This window comes from Oratosquilla oratoria, chromosome 12 (genome assembly GCF_046742065.1).
Source record: "Oratosquilla oratoria isolate Oo_2021 chromosome 12, ASM4674206v1, whole genome shotgun sequence".
Classification (NCBI taxonomy): Eukaryota; Metazoa; Arthropoda; class Malacostraca; order Stomatopoda; family Squillidae; genus Oratosquilla; species Oratosquilla oratoria.
In genome coordinates this window covers 40,845,988-40,861,033 of record NC_134788.1, presented here as the reverse complement: position 1 = coordinate 40,861,033, position 15,046 = coordinate 40,845,988, and the positions used below count along the sequence as shown (strand labels likewise).

Here is a 15,046-nt window from a genome sequence, read left to right as displayed (position 1 = left end):
CAATGACACGGATGTAAAGACACTACATTGATACATCTTGGCAACACTCCTCCCAGTTGTTGAAGAAATTTGGTTTCTAAATCAGCTCCTTGGCATTCATACTTTTTGTGTTCCTTACCTCAAACCAGTGGCATGCAGAAGGGCAATGGCCCTGGGCATCCAAATGGAGAGGGAGCATTCAATCGTAGAAAAACATAACTTATTGTGGTAAGGAACTTGGTAAATCCTGTTGAATCATATTCAAATTGAATAAAGTCTTTATGTTTCACCTGTGTTCAAAATATATTCCTTTTTCATAATATTTCTCATTACTATGCCTTACAGTTGAATCTTTGGGCATACAATCAAGGAGTTAGTTCCAGGAATCAACAGACTTCTGCAAGCCATTGCCACAAACATCTCAAAAATTGTTAACCCACACAATCTGGGAAGCCAATAGACGATTCCTTTGAAATTATTGCCAAACCACCATCCTGTGTTAAAATTTGCTATGGCTGACGAACCTTCCTTAGAGTTCATCCACAACCTTACGAATATTGAAGCCCCATCACACTATGTGCCAAATTGTGGGGGAATTGACCCTGGCAGTTTATGTCTTTGATGGTGAAACACAAGATAAAGCAGGAGTACACAGCCCCCTATTCCCCACATCAAAATGGCACAGCGGAACGTTCATGGAGAACTCTGTGTGAAATGGCAAGATGTTTGTTACTGGAGGCAAATCTACCCAAGATGATGTGGCCATATGCATTGGAAGCCTCTGCATACATAAGGAACCGGCATTATAATTCAAGGATAGGGAAGACATCTGTAGAAGCAATATCTGGGAGAAAACCTAACTTAAGTAACATGCACGTATTTGGCACAATATGCTATGCATATATTCAGAATTGTAAGAAGTTAGATGCACGTTGTAAAAGGGGGGTATTTGTGGGATATGATGGGTAGAGCCCTGCTTATCTTGTGTATTTTCCTGACCAAGAGGAAGTAAGGAGAGTAAGATGTGTAAGATTTATGGATAAACATGTAGTAGAAATGCCAAAGTATAATGTCTATGAAAGCGATAGTGATGATGAAGTGTCATGTCATCCCACATCACAAGTTCATCAGCCAGCAGTGAAGGACTCTGAACAGACAAGGAATGAGAGCAAAACTAGTGAGCTAAACATTGGAGGGAAAAATCCTCCAAGAGTGAGGAACCCACCTAGGTATCTAAATGACTATGTTGTAGAGAAATATAATAATGATTATAATTTAGCAGGGTACACCACCTATTATTGTCATAAGGTATGTGAGGTCCCAGGGACTTTTTTTAGAGGCTATGCAGTCCCCAGAGTCACACTTATGGCAAAAAGCAATGGAAGAGGAAATTGATGCCCTAACAGAAAATGACACTTTTGACCTGATAATGTTACCTGAAGGTCAATCAGTTGTAGAGGGTAAGTGGGTTTTTAATGTGAAAAATGACCCAGATAATGGTGACAAATACAAAGCCAGGTTCGTGGCGAGGGGCTTTTCCCAAGTTCAAGATATAGACTATCATGAAACATTTTCACCAACAGCCAGGCTTACTTCACTGAGAATGTTATTGCAATTAGCTGTACAAAGTGATTATTTATTCCATCAGATGGATGTCAGCACTGCATATCTAAATGCAGATATTGACTGTGAGGTCTACATTGAGCAACCAGAAGGATTTGTAAAAACTGATGAATATGGTAATAAGCTAGTTTGTAAACTAAGGAAGTCTCTGTATGGCTTAAAACAGAGTAGCAGAAATTGGTACAAATTATTACATGGCAGTCTAACTTAGGAGGGATTTGTACAATCGCAAGCAGACCATTGTGTATATCAGAGGACAGATGAAACATCTACTGTATGGATTCTGTTTTGGGTTGATGATATAGTCATAGCTGCTAGTGATAATAAGGTGCTAAATTCTGTCAAGATGAGTATGAATAAGAGATTCAAAATGAAAGATTTGGGCAAACTGTAATGGTTCCTTGGCATTGAGTTTGCATTTAACGACCGTTGTATAATAATGAATCAGAACAGGTATTGTGAGAAAGTTCTAGAATGATTCAATATGTCAGACTGCAAACCGAAGTGTATCCCATGTGATCCTGGTATCTGTAAAACAATAGACTGTGAATCCTGTGTACTAGATCATCCCAAGCCCTATAGGAGAATACTGGGTAGTCTAATTTATATCATGACTGCAACCGGACCTAACTTATGTTTTGTGGTTACCAAGTTATTACAGTACATGTCAAAACCAACTGTAAATCATCTTGGTTTAGCTAAACATGTTTTAAGGTATGTTAAAGGAACACTTAACTATGGGTTGAAATTTGGTAAATTAGAAGCAGGATTGAAATTGACAGGTTACTGTGATTCTGACTGTGGGTCTGCTGAGGACCACCGTAGTATTACTGGTTATTGTTTCAAAATGAGTACTCATGGTCCACTTATATCCTGGAAGTGCAAGAAACAGAGAGTAGTTGCTCTTTCCACTTGTGAGGCACAATATATAGCTATCAGTCATGCTGTACAGGAATGCAATTTTTTAGCTCATCTCTATGCAGATGTAACAGGATATCAGAGACACTATAATGCTGTTTGTAGATAACCAAGGTCCAATAGCCTTAGCTAAAAACCCAGTGTATCATCAAAGATCAAAGCATATAGACATCAGATATAATTTTATCAGAAGTCAGATTGAAAATGGATCAGTCAAACTAGTGTACCCTCAGGTGAAAATGTTGCAGATATGTTTACTAAACCTCTCCCCAAGGGTACTTTGTGTAAGTTTAGCACAATCAGAGGGTGACTTCAGTTTGAGGGGGAGTGTTGAGGATGACAAACTTTCATCACTTATATCCGTGTTCAGTTATAAAAGAAGTGTATTCATATTTTGTTTATAGAATTTACAATTTTTGTTATTATAGTGCAGAAAATATTATATACATTTCAAATGTATAACTGTACGCATCATAGATTACAGTTTTTTGTTAATACCCAAAATGCCGTGTGTGGCGCTGTCATTTGGAGGGAAGAATACAAACATTACCCAGCAGCAGGTTGTGTTCATCACCATCCTTATTAAAGCCTATATTAACCCATCAGGATAACTTCAGCTGCAACAAAAAATAAACCTATGAGAATTGGCAAATAAAGTGTTGATAAACAGGAATATATGATGCATTGAACAATTACCAGCACTAGAAAGGAGAAGGACATTGGAGTAGTAATAGAGACAAGCTGACATTCTCAAAACACATAGCCAAGAAAATAAATAAGGCAAACAATATATTGGGTACAATCAGAAGAACATTTCTATATCTTGATCCAAATATCCTCAAAGCACTGTATACCACTCTGATGCAGGCTCACCAGGAGTAAGCAAATCAGATTTGGTGTCACCACCTGGTCAAGGATGTGGAGACTCTTCAGCATCATGCAACAAGAATGGCACCACAACTGAAGAGACTCAACTATGAAGACTGAAGGAACTAGAACTGCACACATTGGTTTACGGAAGATCAAGAGGTGGTTAGACTGAGGCATATAAGATCATAGACAGTTATCTTATGTAAAAAGTTAACATGTCAATCCACATTCCATCCATTTTTTATTACAATGGTTCTGATGTCAGTACGTGCAGTTTCTTGGCACCATGAAGTAATCATGGTGTAACTTTCAAAAACAAAGATCTCAAGTGCTGAAAATATCCAACATAAAAATCAGCTCACTTGGCAAGTCATGGGTGATGTAAATATTACTTATGCAATTTATGCTTTTATTTGATTAAAGCTAGTGTTTCCAGCTAATACTAGAAAATCACATGGGTAGAAATTACACATCAGTTTGCTTTGAAGACTTTATAAATCTGTCCTACCAACAGTAATTTTTCTATGATAAAAAATCATACTACATCAAGCTCCTTATACATACAGTAGGAAGAGAAAATATTATGTTAAGACACTAATAAGTTGGGGAAAGTGGACAGAAGAGAAATGGATCTAGGTCCAAGCCTATTCCTCAACTTAACATGAAACTAATCAGGAATACACTTAGATTTCTTCACCCACCTTCCCCAGAAATATAAATTACATACAAGAATCTATTACATTGAAACCTACACCTGTATTCATTTCAACTATAAGATTTAACATTTCAGTTCCTACCCACTTGTAATTATGCATTAACATTTAACCTAACATTGCTCTTTGATTACACAGTTATTCTAGTGTCAGGTTTATCCATCTTGTCATCACTTTCTTTGAGACACTAATTGTATCAATTGAACTTCCTGTCATGATAATTAAATTCTTTGACATCTCCTTCCTGAACACAAAACATATTGTCATGGAAATTTTCATGTCTAAGCATTCTAATAATTCCAATAGAATTTAATATTTTGGGAAATGGAGCTCCTACAAGGAATATCTATATTTCTTTGTTAGACTTCTTATTTCATGTACTTTCTCAAGCCAACTTTATGAGAAAATGAAGCTTCATATAAAGAATAATGATAAGACCCAATTAATGAGTTTAATGAACATTTTTTCTCAGTATTTACAAAAGAGAGGATATATATGGTACTTAATTGCAGCCCAATTTTCAGTGGGGAAGAGACAGACTAACATCAGCATTAACAAGGATGATGTAATATTTCCAACAGTACTAAAAGACTGCAAATTTGATATCTGTGAGCAGTTAAGTAAAATACTTAGTAAGCCAAGTGACAGCGGATTAGTGCCTAATGGGCAGGCAAATGTTCCTGTATTTAAAAAGCATGATAAATTTTCTATGCAGAACTGCAGACACTTTGACATTGGTTATGGTAAAATGCACATAGTATTAGGGAACATTTAATGAGGCATAATCTGATTCATGACTCACAGCATGGGTTCATCAAGGTCATATGTTACTGTTTCATACTTTTACACTAATGTCGACAAGGGGGCAGATAACAATGATAGTTATGGTATACACACTAACTTTAGCAAAGCATTCAATAGTGTCCCACCAGAGACCACTAAGTAAAATTAAGTCCTACGGCACAGGAGGAAAAGTGTTTGAATGGATTAGAGCACAGATTGATAGCAGAAAAAAGCAGGATACCATTAATGGTGTAAAAGTCAACGGTATGTTACTAGTGGAGTTCCCCTGGTCTCAGTTTTGTGTTCTTTATTGTTTGTTAAGTATATGACTTGGAAAATAAGACTAATGGTGATGTTAGTAAATTTGTGGATAATTCTATAATAGGACTTGCTGACTAGTTAAATTACCAGATTGAAGAACTGCACATAGTATGTTTATATATAGTTTCTAACCAGTGTGAATTCTCATGTGAATCTTCAAAGGATTCGACTGGGAAAATGAAGCCTGACACAGAGGACATTTAAACGGTTTCTCACCTGTGTGAGTTCTCATATGCTTCTTCAAAGTATCAATTAAAGAAAATGAATTCCCACAAAGAACACATGTGTACGGCTTCTCACCAGTGTGAGTTCTCATGTGACTCTGCAATCGACCCGACTGGGGAAATGAAGCTTCGCAAAGTGTACACTTATACGGCTTCTCCCCAGTGTGAATTCTGATATGCATTTTCAAATTACCCGACACTGAAAACGAAGACTCACAATACGTACATTTGTACGGCTTCTCACCAGTGTGAATTCTCATGTGACACCGTAGATGAACAGACTGAGAAAATGCATATTCACATACAGTACATTTAAAAGGCTTTTCTCCTGTGTGAGTTCTTATGTGTCTTTGTAGGCTACTACGCAGCGAAAAGGAAGACTCGCACAAGGTGCACTTGTAAGGCTTCTCGCCACTGTGTGTTTTCATGTGTCTTTGCAAATTACAAGACGCTGAAAATGAGTACTTACATACACTACATTCATAAGGTTTCTGACCAGTGTGAGTTCTCATGTGACTCTTCAAAGCACCAGACTCGGAAAATGAAGACTCGCAAAGGGTACATTTGTAAGGCTTTTCGCCAGTGTGGATTCTTGTATGGGTTTTCAAATTACCCGAAAATGTAAACGAAGAATCGCAATATTTACATTTATACGGTCTCTCACCAGTGTGAGTTCTCACGTGACATTTCAAAGTACCAGACTCGGAAAATGAAGCTTCGCAAAGAGTACATTTATAAGGCTTTTCCCCAGTGTGAACTCGAATGTGTTTTTTCAAATTACCCAATTCTGAAAACGAAGACTCACAATATTTACATTTATACGGCTTCTCACCTGTGTGAGTTCTCATGTGACACCTTAGACGAACTGAGTCATAAAATGCAGAGTCACAAACAGTACATTTAAAAGGCTTTTCTCCTGTGTGAATTCTCATGTGCCTTTGTAGGTTACCACACTGTATAAACGATGACTCACATAAGCTGCACTTATATGGCTTCTCACCAGTATGAGTTCTCATGTGCACCTTTCGAGAATCTTTGGAAATTACAGCATCACATACTTCACATTGGATATATTTCTTAAAACTTTCCTTTTCATAAGAAACTTTAGTGCAAGATATATCAGAGTTTGTTTCCTTTTCAGATTTTCTATCATCAAATAACTCTTCTTCTGTCTTGCTATTCATCTTCAAGGATTTTCCTTTCCCACTGTATAACTGATATTACTTTGTGCCTTCCTGTGCCTTAAGGAATAAAAAATATGTAAACATTATTATACATACTTCCTCTATATATCTATATTAAAAAAGAATCTTTAAATGTTTTGGAATAATGAATTTGATAAAAAACGACATACTGTATACATTATTCTTGTTAACACTTGTATCAATGCTAAACATCTTTATAATTCTAATGGGCAATGGCCATTAAAAGTTTGTATACCTGAATTATCACCCAATAAAATGAAGATACTACAGATGGCTAACATTTGTTTTGACCATAAACACATGTATTACATTCCTTCATTATGAACCCTTATAGTTCTTACACAAAATAAATCAGCTTCACCCTTACCTTTAAACCTAAACAGTTCTCTGAATTGTTTAGGTTTGAATATGTATTTACCTAGTTGTATTATACGGGGAATGCCCGAGAACACTGGGAGTGAAGAGAGGCAACCTGATAAATATATTTAGATAAGAGAAAAGTACCAAAAAAAAAGGAGATGCTGTTATGGGATAGAATATCAACAAGAATAAGAAAAAAATAATAATAAACAAATAACTGAAAACAAGCTTATTTGAAAGATGTGGGGAAGTACAGATTGTCACACAGATGCATAGAGTTATAGTGCAAGTTGGACGTTAGTATAATCCAGGCCAACAACGTAATCTAGGATAAAATCTGATAAGGAGGAAAAGAGATGGGGTCCTATGAGCACAGGTATGAACCCATGACTACATAAATACATGTGTATACTCCTATATGGGCAATGAAAACATGGCTTCCATCTTTTAATTTGCCATTAATGTCACGGTTTCATTTGTTCTTTTTTTTATAATTTGGGCTTCAATCACTTATGGTGATAATTTAGTCTTTTTTTTTATCATTCTACTTAGGAAACTGCAGTTTATTTCCATTTCCCTTGCAACTTCTGGACATCCAGTTTGTCTTATTCACTCCATTGATGTTTTTAGTTTCCTTACCCATGTATGTTGTAAAAGGTGACTAAATAGGGTAGAGTGATGTGGACTAGGATTTCTCTTTTCTGTATTTTTCTCCTATGAATAGTCAAGGAAGACTACATTATCCACCTTAGGGGAAAAGGCACCTTCACTTGTGGTTGATTCTGAAGAGTGACTAAAACATTCAGTAAGAGAAGGAAGCTGAAAGTAAATGTGACCAACAGTAAAGTGACTGAACATATGTACACATTTAAATGTATGTGAAATATGCTAGGATGGAGAAAATGGAGTTTTAAGATTTCAAGGTCACGTGGGGTTGTGAATAGGAGTGGATGTGGATATGAATTATAGGGTAAAGGAAGTATATGTCTGGAATGAAAACTATGAGGAAAGTATTCAGGGATGAATGCAGACAGAAAGATGTATGATTGTATGATTCTGTGGGGTCACATGTGGCAGTGAATGGAGACATGGATGTGGAGATGCATCATAGTGTAAACAACTTACTGTCTGCAAGGAATGAAAGTGTCATGAGAAATGGGTATTTTGATAGTAAATGCAGGTAGGTTGTATGGAGTGATTGTGTCTACATATTATGGAGCAGACTCAATATAGGAAGGAGGCAATAATCAAGAGTCTGAATGTTTTGAAGATGTGTTTGAGAATGGGCATGGTTCATTAAATTCCATGCTACAAAGTTCTCTATAAGGAGCACCACCCTAGCCTCCTGATAGGGGTAATTCACAATATTAATCCTAACCATAATAAATGTTTCCACCAGAAACATCCACAGTTCTAGTTAAATTAGCTTACCAAACTTTATTCTGGCCTATGCATAAAATATAAAAAGATAATAAAATAAGAATAAAAAAATAAATAAATAAAATAAAATAATGGGACTTGGTAAAGATTAACAACCCCAGAGTACTCATATGATGATAAATTACTCCCACATACTAGCTTGTAAAAAGTAGCACCTCCAAGGGATTTCCAAAGGCGGAGGATGCCATAAAATACATAAATAAATGCATAGGTATAGTTGAATAATAAACAGGTAAATTGTAAATGATAATAAATTGACATATAATAATAAATGAGAATCATACAGACAAATGATAACAAAACAAAAACAAATAATATAAAATAAATGATAATCATTACAGCATCTTGACAATCATTTAATAAAGGAGAGCTAAAACAAAGTCAATTCTAACCTAACATTTAAATAAAAATTGGCCATCCTCAGAATGAGGAACCCCAAGTATCAGTTTGTAAAGATAAACAACCATCAAGTAGTCTTGGGTTGAGGATCTTTACAACATCACTATTATGGTTTTGTAGTGTAAGTTATATTGTTACTGGGTTTTTAGTGTAGGAATGACCTAATACAATAATGTGGAAGACATATTTACAGCCATGAGTTGGCTAGCATACTTTCATGAGGTCAGAAATAGCCAACCTGATCTTGTGTACTTTTGGTGAAATTACAATTCCAACTAATTTGTTGATGTACAAGTACAGTGGTTATGTATTTTGCTTTGTGTATCTTGTTGATTAATGTCACTGCAAGGAAATAATGGTGATATGTCACCTTAATTCATTACAATTTAACCTATCCTAAGAAATGTCCCTTTTCACCTACAATAACATGATGAAAATACATTTTACCATGGCAACAATTAGACCCATTCTTGACTATGAGATACAGTTTTGGTCTCTGTCTTTTAGAATGAATATTAATTCACTAGAATTAGAAACTATATGAAGACAGGCTTAGATACCTTAGCTTACACTCTCTGGAAAGGCAAAGAGTATGGGCTGATCTAATACAGGAATTCAAATGGGTCAATAGCTTTAACAAGGGTGATGCAGGCATGGTCATCATATTGAGATAGAAGGCAAGAGTCATAGTAATGGATTTGAGCTGGATAAATTTAGGTTTAAGAATGAAATAGGTAAGAACTGGTTTAACAATAGAATGGTTAACGAATGGAAGATACTTAGGAACCATGTGACGAGTACTGAAACAATTGGTTAATTTTAAGAGAACTTTAGGTAACTTTATCAATAGGGATGACATGTGGTAAGGGACAGGGTACTGCCTAATGTAGGCCTTACGGTCTCTTGCAGTCTCTTCCATTCTTATCTTACATTTTTACCAGTGTGAGTTCTGAGGTGACTATTTAACCCATTAAACTCCGATGACAAGATTCTTGTCATTTGGTCAAATAAAACAAAAAATCATAAACCACCAAAATGTTTGATCAAACAGCACCAGAAAAATATGACGTCAGTCCTCGCTTTGCGCGAAGCGAGGAGGACTGACGTCATATTTTTCTGGTGCTGTTTGATCAAACATTTTGGTGGTTTATGATTTTTTGTTTTATTTGACCAAATGACAAGAATCTTGTCATCGGAGTTTAATGGGTTAAATTACTAGATTAAGAAAATGAAGAGTTGCATAGAGTATGTTTATATGGCTTCTCACCAGTATGAGTTCTCATGTGACTCGTCAAAGGAAAAGACTCAGAAAATGAAGACTGACACACAGTGCACTTATAAGGCTTCTCACTAGTGTGAGTTCTCACATGCTTCTGCAAAGTACCATGTACAGAAAATGAATTCTCACAAAGAGCACATTTGTAAGGCTTCCCACCAGTGCGAGTTCTCATATGTCTTTTCAAACTACCACACTCAGAAAATGAAGCTTCACAAAGTGAATTCTCATATGCATTTTCAAATTACCTGACACTGAAAACGAAGACTCACAATATTTACATTTATAAGCATTCTCACCTGTGTGAGTTCTCATGTGACACCTTAGATGAACAGACTGAGAAAATGCAGATTCACATAAAGTACACTTAAAAGGCTTTTCTCCAGTGCGAGTTCTCATATGGCTTTGAAGGCTACTATGCTGTGAAAATGAAGACTCGCACAAGGTGCACTTCACCAGTGTGAGTTTTCATGTGCACCTTTAGAGAACCTTTGGAAAATGAAGCATCACATACTTCACATTTAATGTATTTCTTAACGCTTTCCTTTTCATTAGAAACTTTAGTGCAAGACATATCTGAATTTGTTTCCTTTTCAGTGTCTATTATAAAGCAGCTGTTTTGTGTTATTCATCTTCAAGAATTTTCCTGTCCCACTATATAACTGACATTACTGCATACCTTCCTGTACCTCAAGAAATAAACTCTTAAATTACACATTAATATACATACTTCTTTAATGTATTTGTATGTATGAAACATTATTTCTTGAAACCTGATTGAATACTTGGAAAAAAAAGGCATACACATTACATATTAGTCTTGTTTACACTTGTATTAATTGCTAAATATACTTCTATCCTGATTCTATTTCTAATGGGCACTACAAAATTTATTTACCTGAATTATTACCCAATGATATGAATCCACTACAGACGGCTAAACATTTCTTCAGACCAAAAATACATGCATTACAAATCTTCATTGTGAACTCATAGCTCTTACTTGGGGAAAATTACTTTCCAATCTAATAATGATTCTGAGATGGATGAATCAAGTTTCATGCTTACTTCTACAGAGAACTGTGTGGGTTTGCCTATGTGTATATGCACAGGTCCAAACTCGTATGTTACAACTAGATAAATACATAAACTTCTGCATGAGGAATGAAAAGATTTGTTTCCTATCCTTAATCTTGCCATTACTGTCAGTTTCTACATCTATTTAAAATGTTTATAATGTGGGGTTCTATCATTTATTGTAATAATTTAGTTTACTTTTCTATTGTACTACTTGGGAATCAGCAGTTTACTTCCATTTGTCTTCTGAACTTCTGGAGCTCAAACTTGTCTCGTTCTTTCCATGACTGTTTTTAGTTTTTTTACCCATGTATGTTATAAAAGGTGGCTAAATAGGGAGGAATGATGGGGATTGGGGTTCCCTTTTCTGTATTTTTTTTCCTATAAAGAGTCAAGAAAGACTGTACTACCCATCATTGGGGTCAAGGCACCTGCACTTGTGATTGATTTTGAAGAGTGACTGAAACATTTGGTGAGTAGGGGAAGAAAGTTGAAAGTAAATGTGAGCAAGTGTAAAATGATTGAATAGATGTACAGGGTATAATGATAGCAGGTTAAATGTATGTGAAATATACTAGGCTGGAGGTAATGGAGTTTTAAATTTTTGAGGTCACATGTGGCAGTGAAGAGAGTGGATGTGGATATGAATTATAGGGTAAAGGAAATATATGTCTGGAAGGAATGACAATTGTTATGAGAAAAGTTTTCAGGGATGAATGCAGACAGAAAGATGTATGATTGTGTGGGGTTACATGTGGCAGTGAATGGAGGCATGGATGTGGAGTTGCATCATAGCATAAACAACTAGTGTCTGCAAGGAATGAAAAGTATTATGAGAAATTGGTATTTTGAGGGTAAATGCAGGTAGGTTGTATGGAGTTAATGTGTTCACAACATTTTATGGAGTAGATTCAAAGTAAGAAGCAGAAATCAATCATCTGAATGCTTTGGAGATTGTTCAAGAAATACAATAAAGGATTACAAAGGCGGAGCATGCCGACAGGAGACCTTTTGATCCATATCTAGGTCGGATGCGAAAAAAAAAATCATTTTAATAATAAAATAATAAATAAAAACTATATTAATGTAAATAACAAATAAAATACATAAATAAATGCATAGGTATAGTTAAATAATAAACAAACAGGTAAATAGTAAATACTGTAATAATAAATTGACATATAACAAATAATAAATGAAAATCAGACAGACAAAAGATAACAAAACAAAAACAAATAAGATAAATTATAATCATTACAGCATCTTACTTAGGTATTTATCTAAATGATTCTTAAAGCTTCGAACTGAACTACATTGCACTACCTGTGCAGGAAGTTTATTCCATTCAATAGTTGTTGAAAACTGGATGTAGTGAGAAATGTGTATGTGATGTAGACAACAGGTGTGGGAAGAAAACTGGTGACCAGGGTAGATAGAAAATTACTAAGGTGATTGGTCACATGGAAAGAATGAAGAAGGAAAAACTAGCAAAAAGGAAAAGAAGAAAAAATGAAAAGTGGATGAAGTGAACAAAGGAGGAAGACCAAGAACATTTTACAAGATTGAGCTGGATGGGGCTTTAGATGCATGTAGGAATAGTGCAAAAGACAGTAATAAGCAGAGATAGATTGCAAATTGTATAACAGGCTAAAGTGATTAGATTATACAGGATTTTTGGACATGCTGAAAATAAAAACATTACAGCTGCCATCCCACTGTACTAAAGGTGGGAAGGTTCATTTTATTATAAATTTTTCTAGTAAAATCTCCACTAGAAACATCAGTTCTATTCAAATTTTTACACCTTTTTTCAATTCCTTCTTTTTTGCACTTCAAATATCTATTTTTCTATGGAATGGTTAAATTAAGTTTGGTTAGGTTAGTTTATATTAGGCACATAGGCTATTGGACAAGTTTTGTAAGATTCATGCTAGCACAATTCTGGATTTTTGCTGAAACATCCAGTTCTGGACAATGAAAAAAAAAATTGTAGTGCTGGTTATATCAATACAAGGTCTTAATACCATAGAAGTCACCATGTTTAATACAGTGAAAGATGCAAACACATGGGCTATTTACTCCCAAAACTAGCCTACCCTAACCTTGTGGTGTATTTCTCGTTAAATTATCATTGCGTTAATGTACTATATCCTAACCTACAAAATGTCCTATTTTTGCCTATAACAACTACCATGAAAATATCAGTGTGGCAATGACAAAAATAATTATATACTATTCCATACCAAATAAATTAAAAGTTACATGCATTTTCATCATACATACAACTTTACCAAGCAGGATCAAGCCACCTTGGTGAGGTATAGAAACTGCATCATCCCTCTGGAACCTTCATTGGCAATCCTTTTCAGTTGGATCAATAATGGACAGAATGACTTCACAGTGGAAGTCAAACCCCACCCCCATTTCACATGTCAATATGTGGAGTCCATCCCTACGTCAGTAATCCAAATCTTGCTTACAAAACAACTGTTTTGGAAATCTCTCATAACACAACTCCCAAACCATAGGCTGCTATATCCCTTGCACTTGAAAATACAGATATCAATATACATAAACATCAACGACTTTACACATTTGTATCAATTATAATTTGCCACGTGGAGACCATATCTGATATATTACATTACTTGGACCACATATGATTTGTGCATGTAGCTTACGATTAAATAGTTTACCACAAAGAACCTGAAATCTAAAACCAGATCAGTCTTATTGTTTGGACTTCCTTCTTGTTTACATCACGACTAAGGTTTTGGTTACGAGGATTACAAAGGATTACAAAGGCGGAGCATGCCGACAGGAAACCCTTTTGTCCACTAAGTCGGATGTGAAAAAATTATATTAATGATAAATGAATAAAAAGAATAAGTAGAAATTATAATAATATAAATAGTAATAAATAAAATGAATAAACAATAATTAATATAACTAAGAATAGAACATATTAAATCATATGCACATAAAATAATTATCATTGACATGGCTTATTACAATAATAATAACAGCTTTTAGCTTTGTTCCATTGCCTCGAAATATATAGCAAAGCAGCAGAAAGCAACGGTGCTCGGGTTCTCCCATAGAACTTTGCGAAAGATGAAGAAAAATCGACAATCAGTGAGAATCTTTGTTTGTCACCGATCAACAGCAGCAATAAGAGAGAAACAGTTCAACTGAATGTCGTCGTTGACATATTGGAACTGGGACGAGGCGCCTTCAGAGATAAAGGTGTTGAAGGGTGCCATTGAATAACTCTCTCCGATTTCATATGCATATTTTTTGGTTTGCGGGCCCAGTATCCACTCGGACCTTAACGTTCATACATGGGATTGTTGTCCACGCGATACCCAACGTTCCCTATATCCTGTACGCATGTGTGCGTACACTTGTTTTACAGCTAGTGCACATAAAGAAAAAATGTGTGGAGACAAGGTTTTCAAATCATATTAAAGTCTATTCAATAAAGAAGTTCCACCCAAACATCAACTTATGAATTCTCTGAAAATATGGTAACTTGCCAACCGTCAAACCAGTATTTTTTCTCTCATCTATCTCTAGCGCTTCCATTGAAAAACGAAATTACTTTGCACGTACTTTTCAAAGAATGCAAATTTGCATACAAGCAAATTTCTGCGCACACTAAAAAAAAAAGGGGGGGGGGGCATTGGCGATGCTACTGTTAGCAGTGGCGGTGCCCTAGGGTCAGGGAGGGAGGGAGGAAGGGTTCATTCCTCAACAGTAGGAGGCGCCAGGGTAAGTGGTGAGCAGAGACTTAAGCGAAGAATGGCAGTGGATCTGCACTCAGGTGGATAGAGTTTTCAGCGCTTGTGGTTGTCTCTC

General features: G+C 35.6%; 2 protein-coding genes across 4 annotated transcripts; one reads left to right on the top strand and one right to left on the bottom strand.

Annotated features, from left to right (window-relative positions):
- Positions 1 to 2,086: 2,086 nt before the first annotated feature.
- Positions 2,087 to 2,629, top strand: LOC143030350 (uncharacterized). Its single transcript, XM_076193502.1, has one exon. It carries the CDS (start codon positions 2,087 to 2,089, stop codon positions 2,627 to 2,629), a length of 543 nt encoding a protein of 180 aa, XP_076049617.1.
- Positions 2,630 to 3,866: 1,237 nt separating this feature from the next.
- LOC143031513 (uncharacterized) lies at positions 3,867 to 14,020 on the bottom strand. Of its 3 annotated transcripts, none has more exons than XM_076195454.1 (2): positions 13,885 to 14,020; positions 3,867 to 6,672 (listed from the first exon to the last, which is right to left on the bottom strand). In XM_076195454.1, exon 2 carries the CDS (start codon positions 6,613 to 6,615, stop codon positions 5,335 to 5,337), a length of 1,281 nt encoding a protein of 426 aa, XP_076051569.1. In that variant the 5' UTR covers positions 6,616 to 6,672; positions 13,885 to 14,020; the 3' UTR covers positions 3,867 to 5,334. The 3 variants fall into 3 exon arrangements, with proteins under 3 accessions (XP_076051569.1, XP_076051568.1, XP_076051570.1); XM_076195453.1 differs by having other exon boundaries at positions 13,870 to 13,958; XM_076195455.1 differs by having other exon boundaries at positions 13,895 to 13,946.
- Positions 14,021 to 15,046: the final 1,026 nt, after the last annotated feature.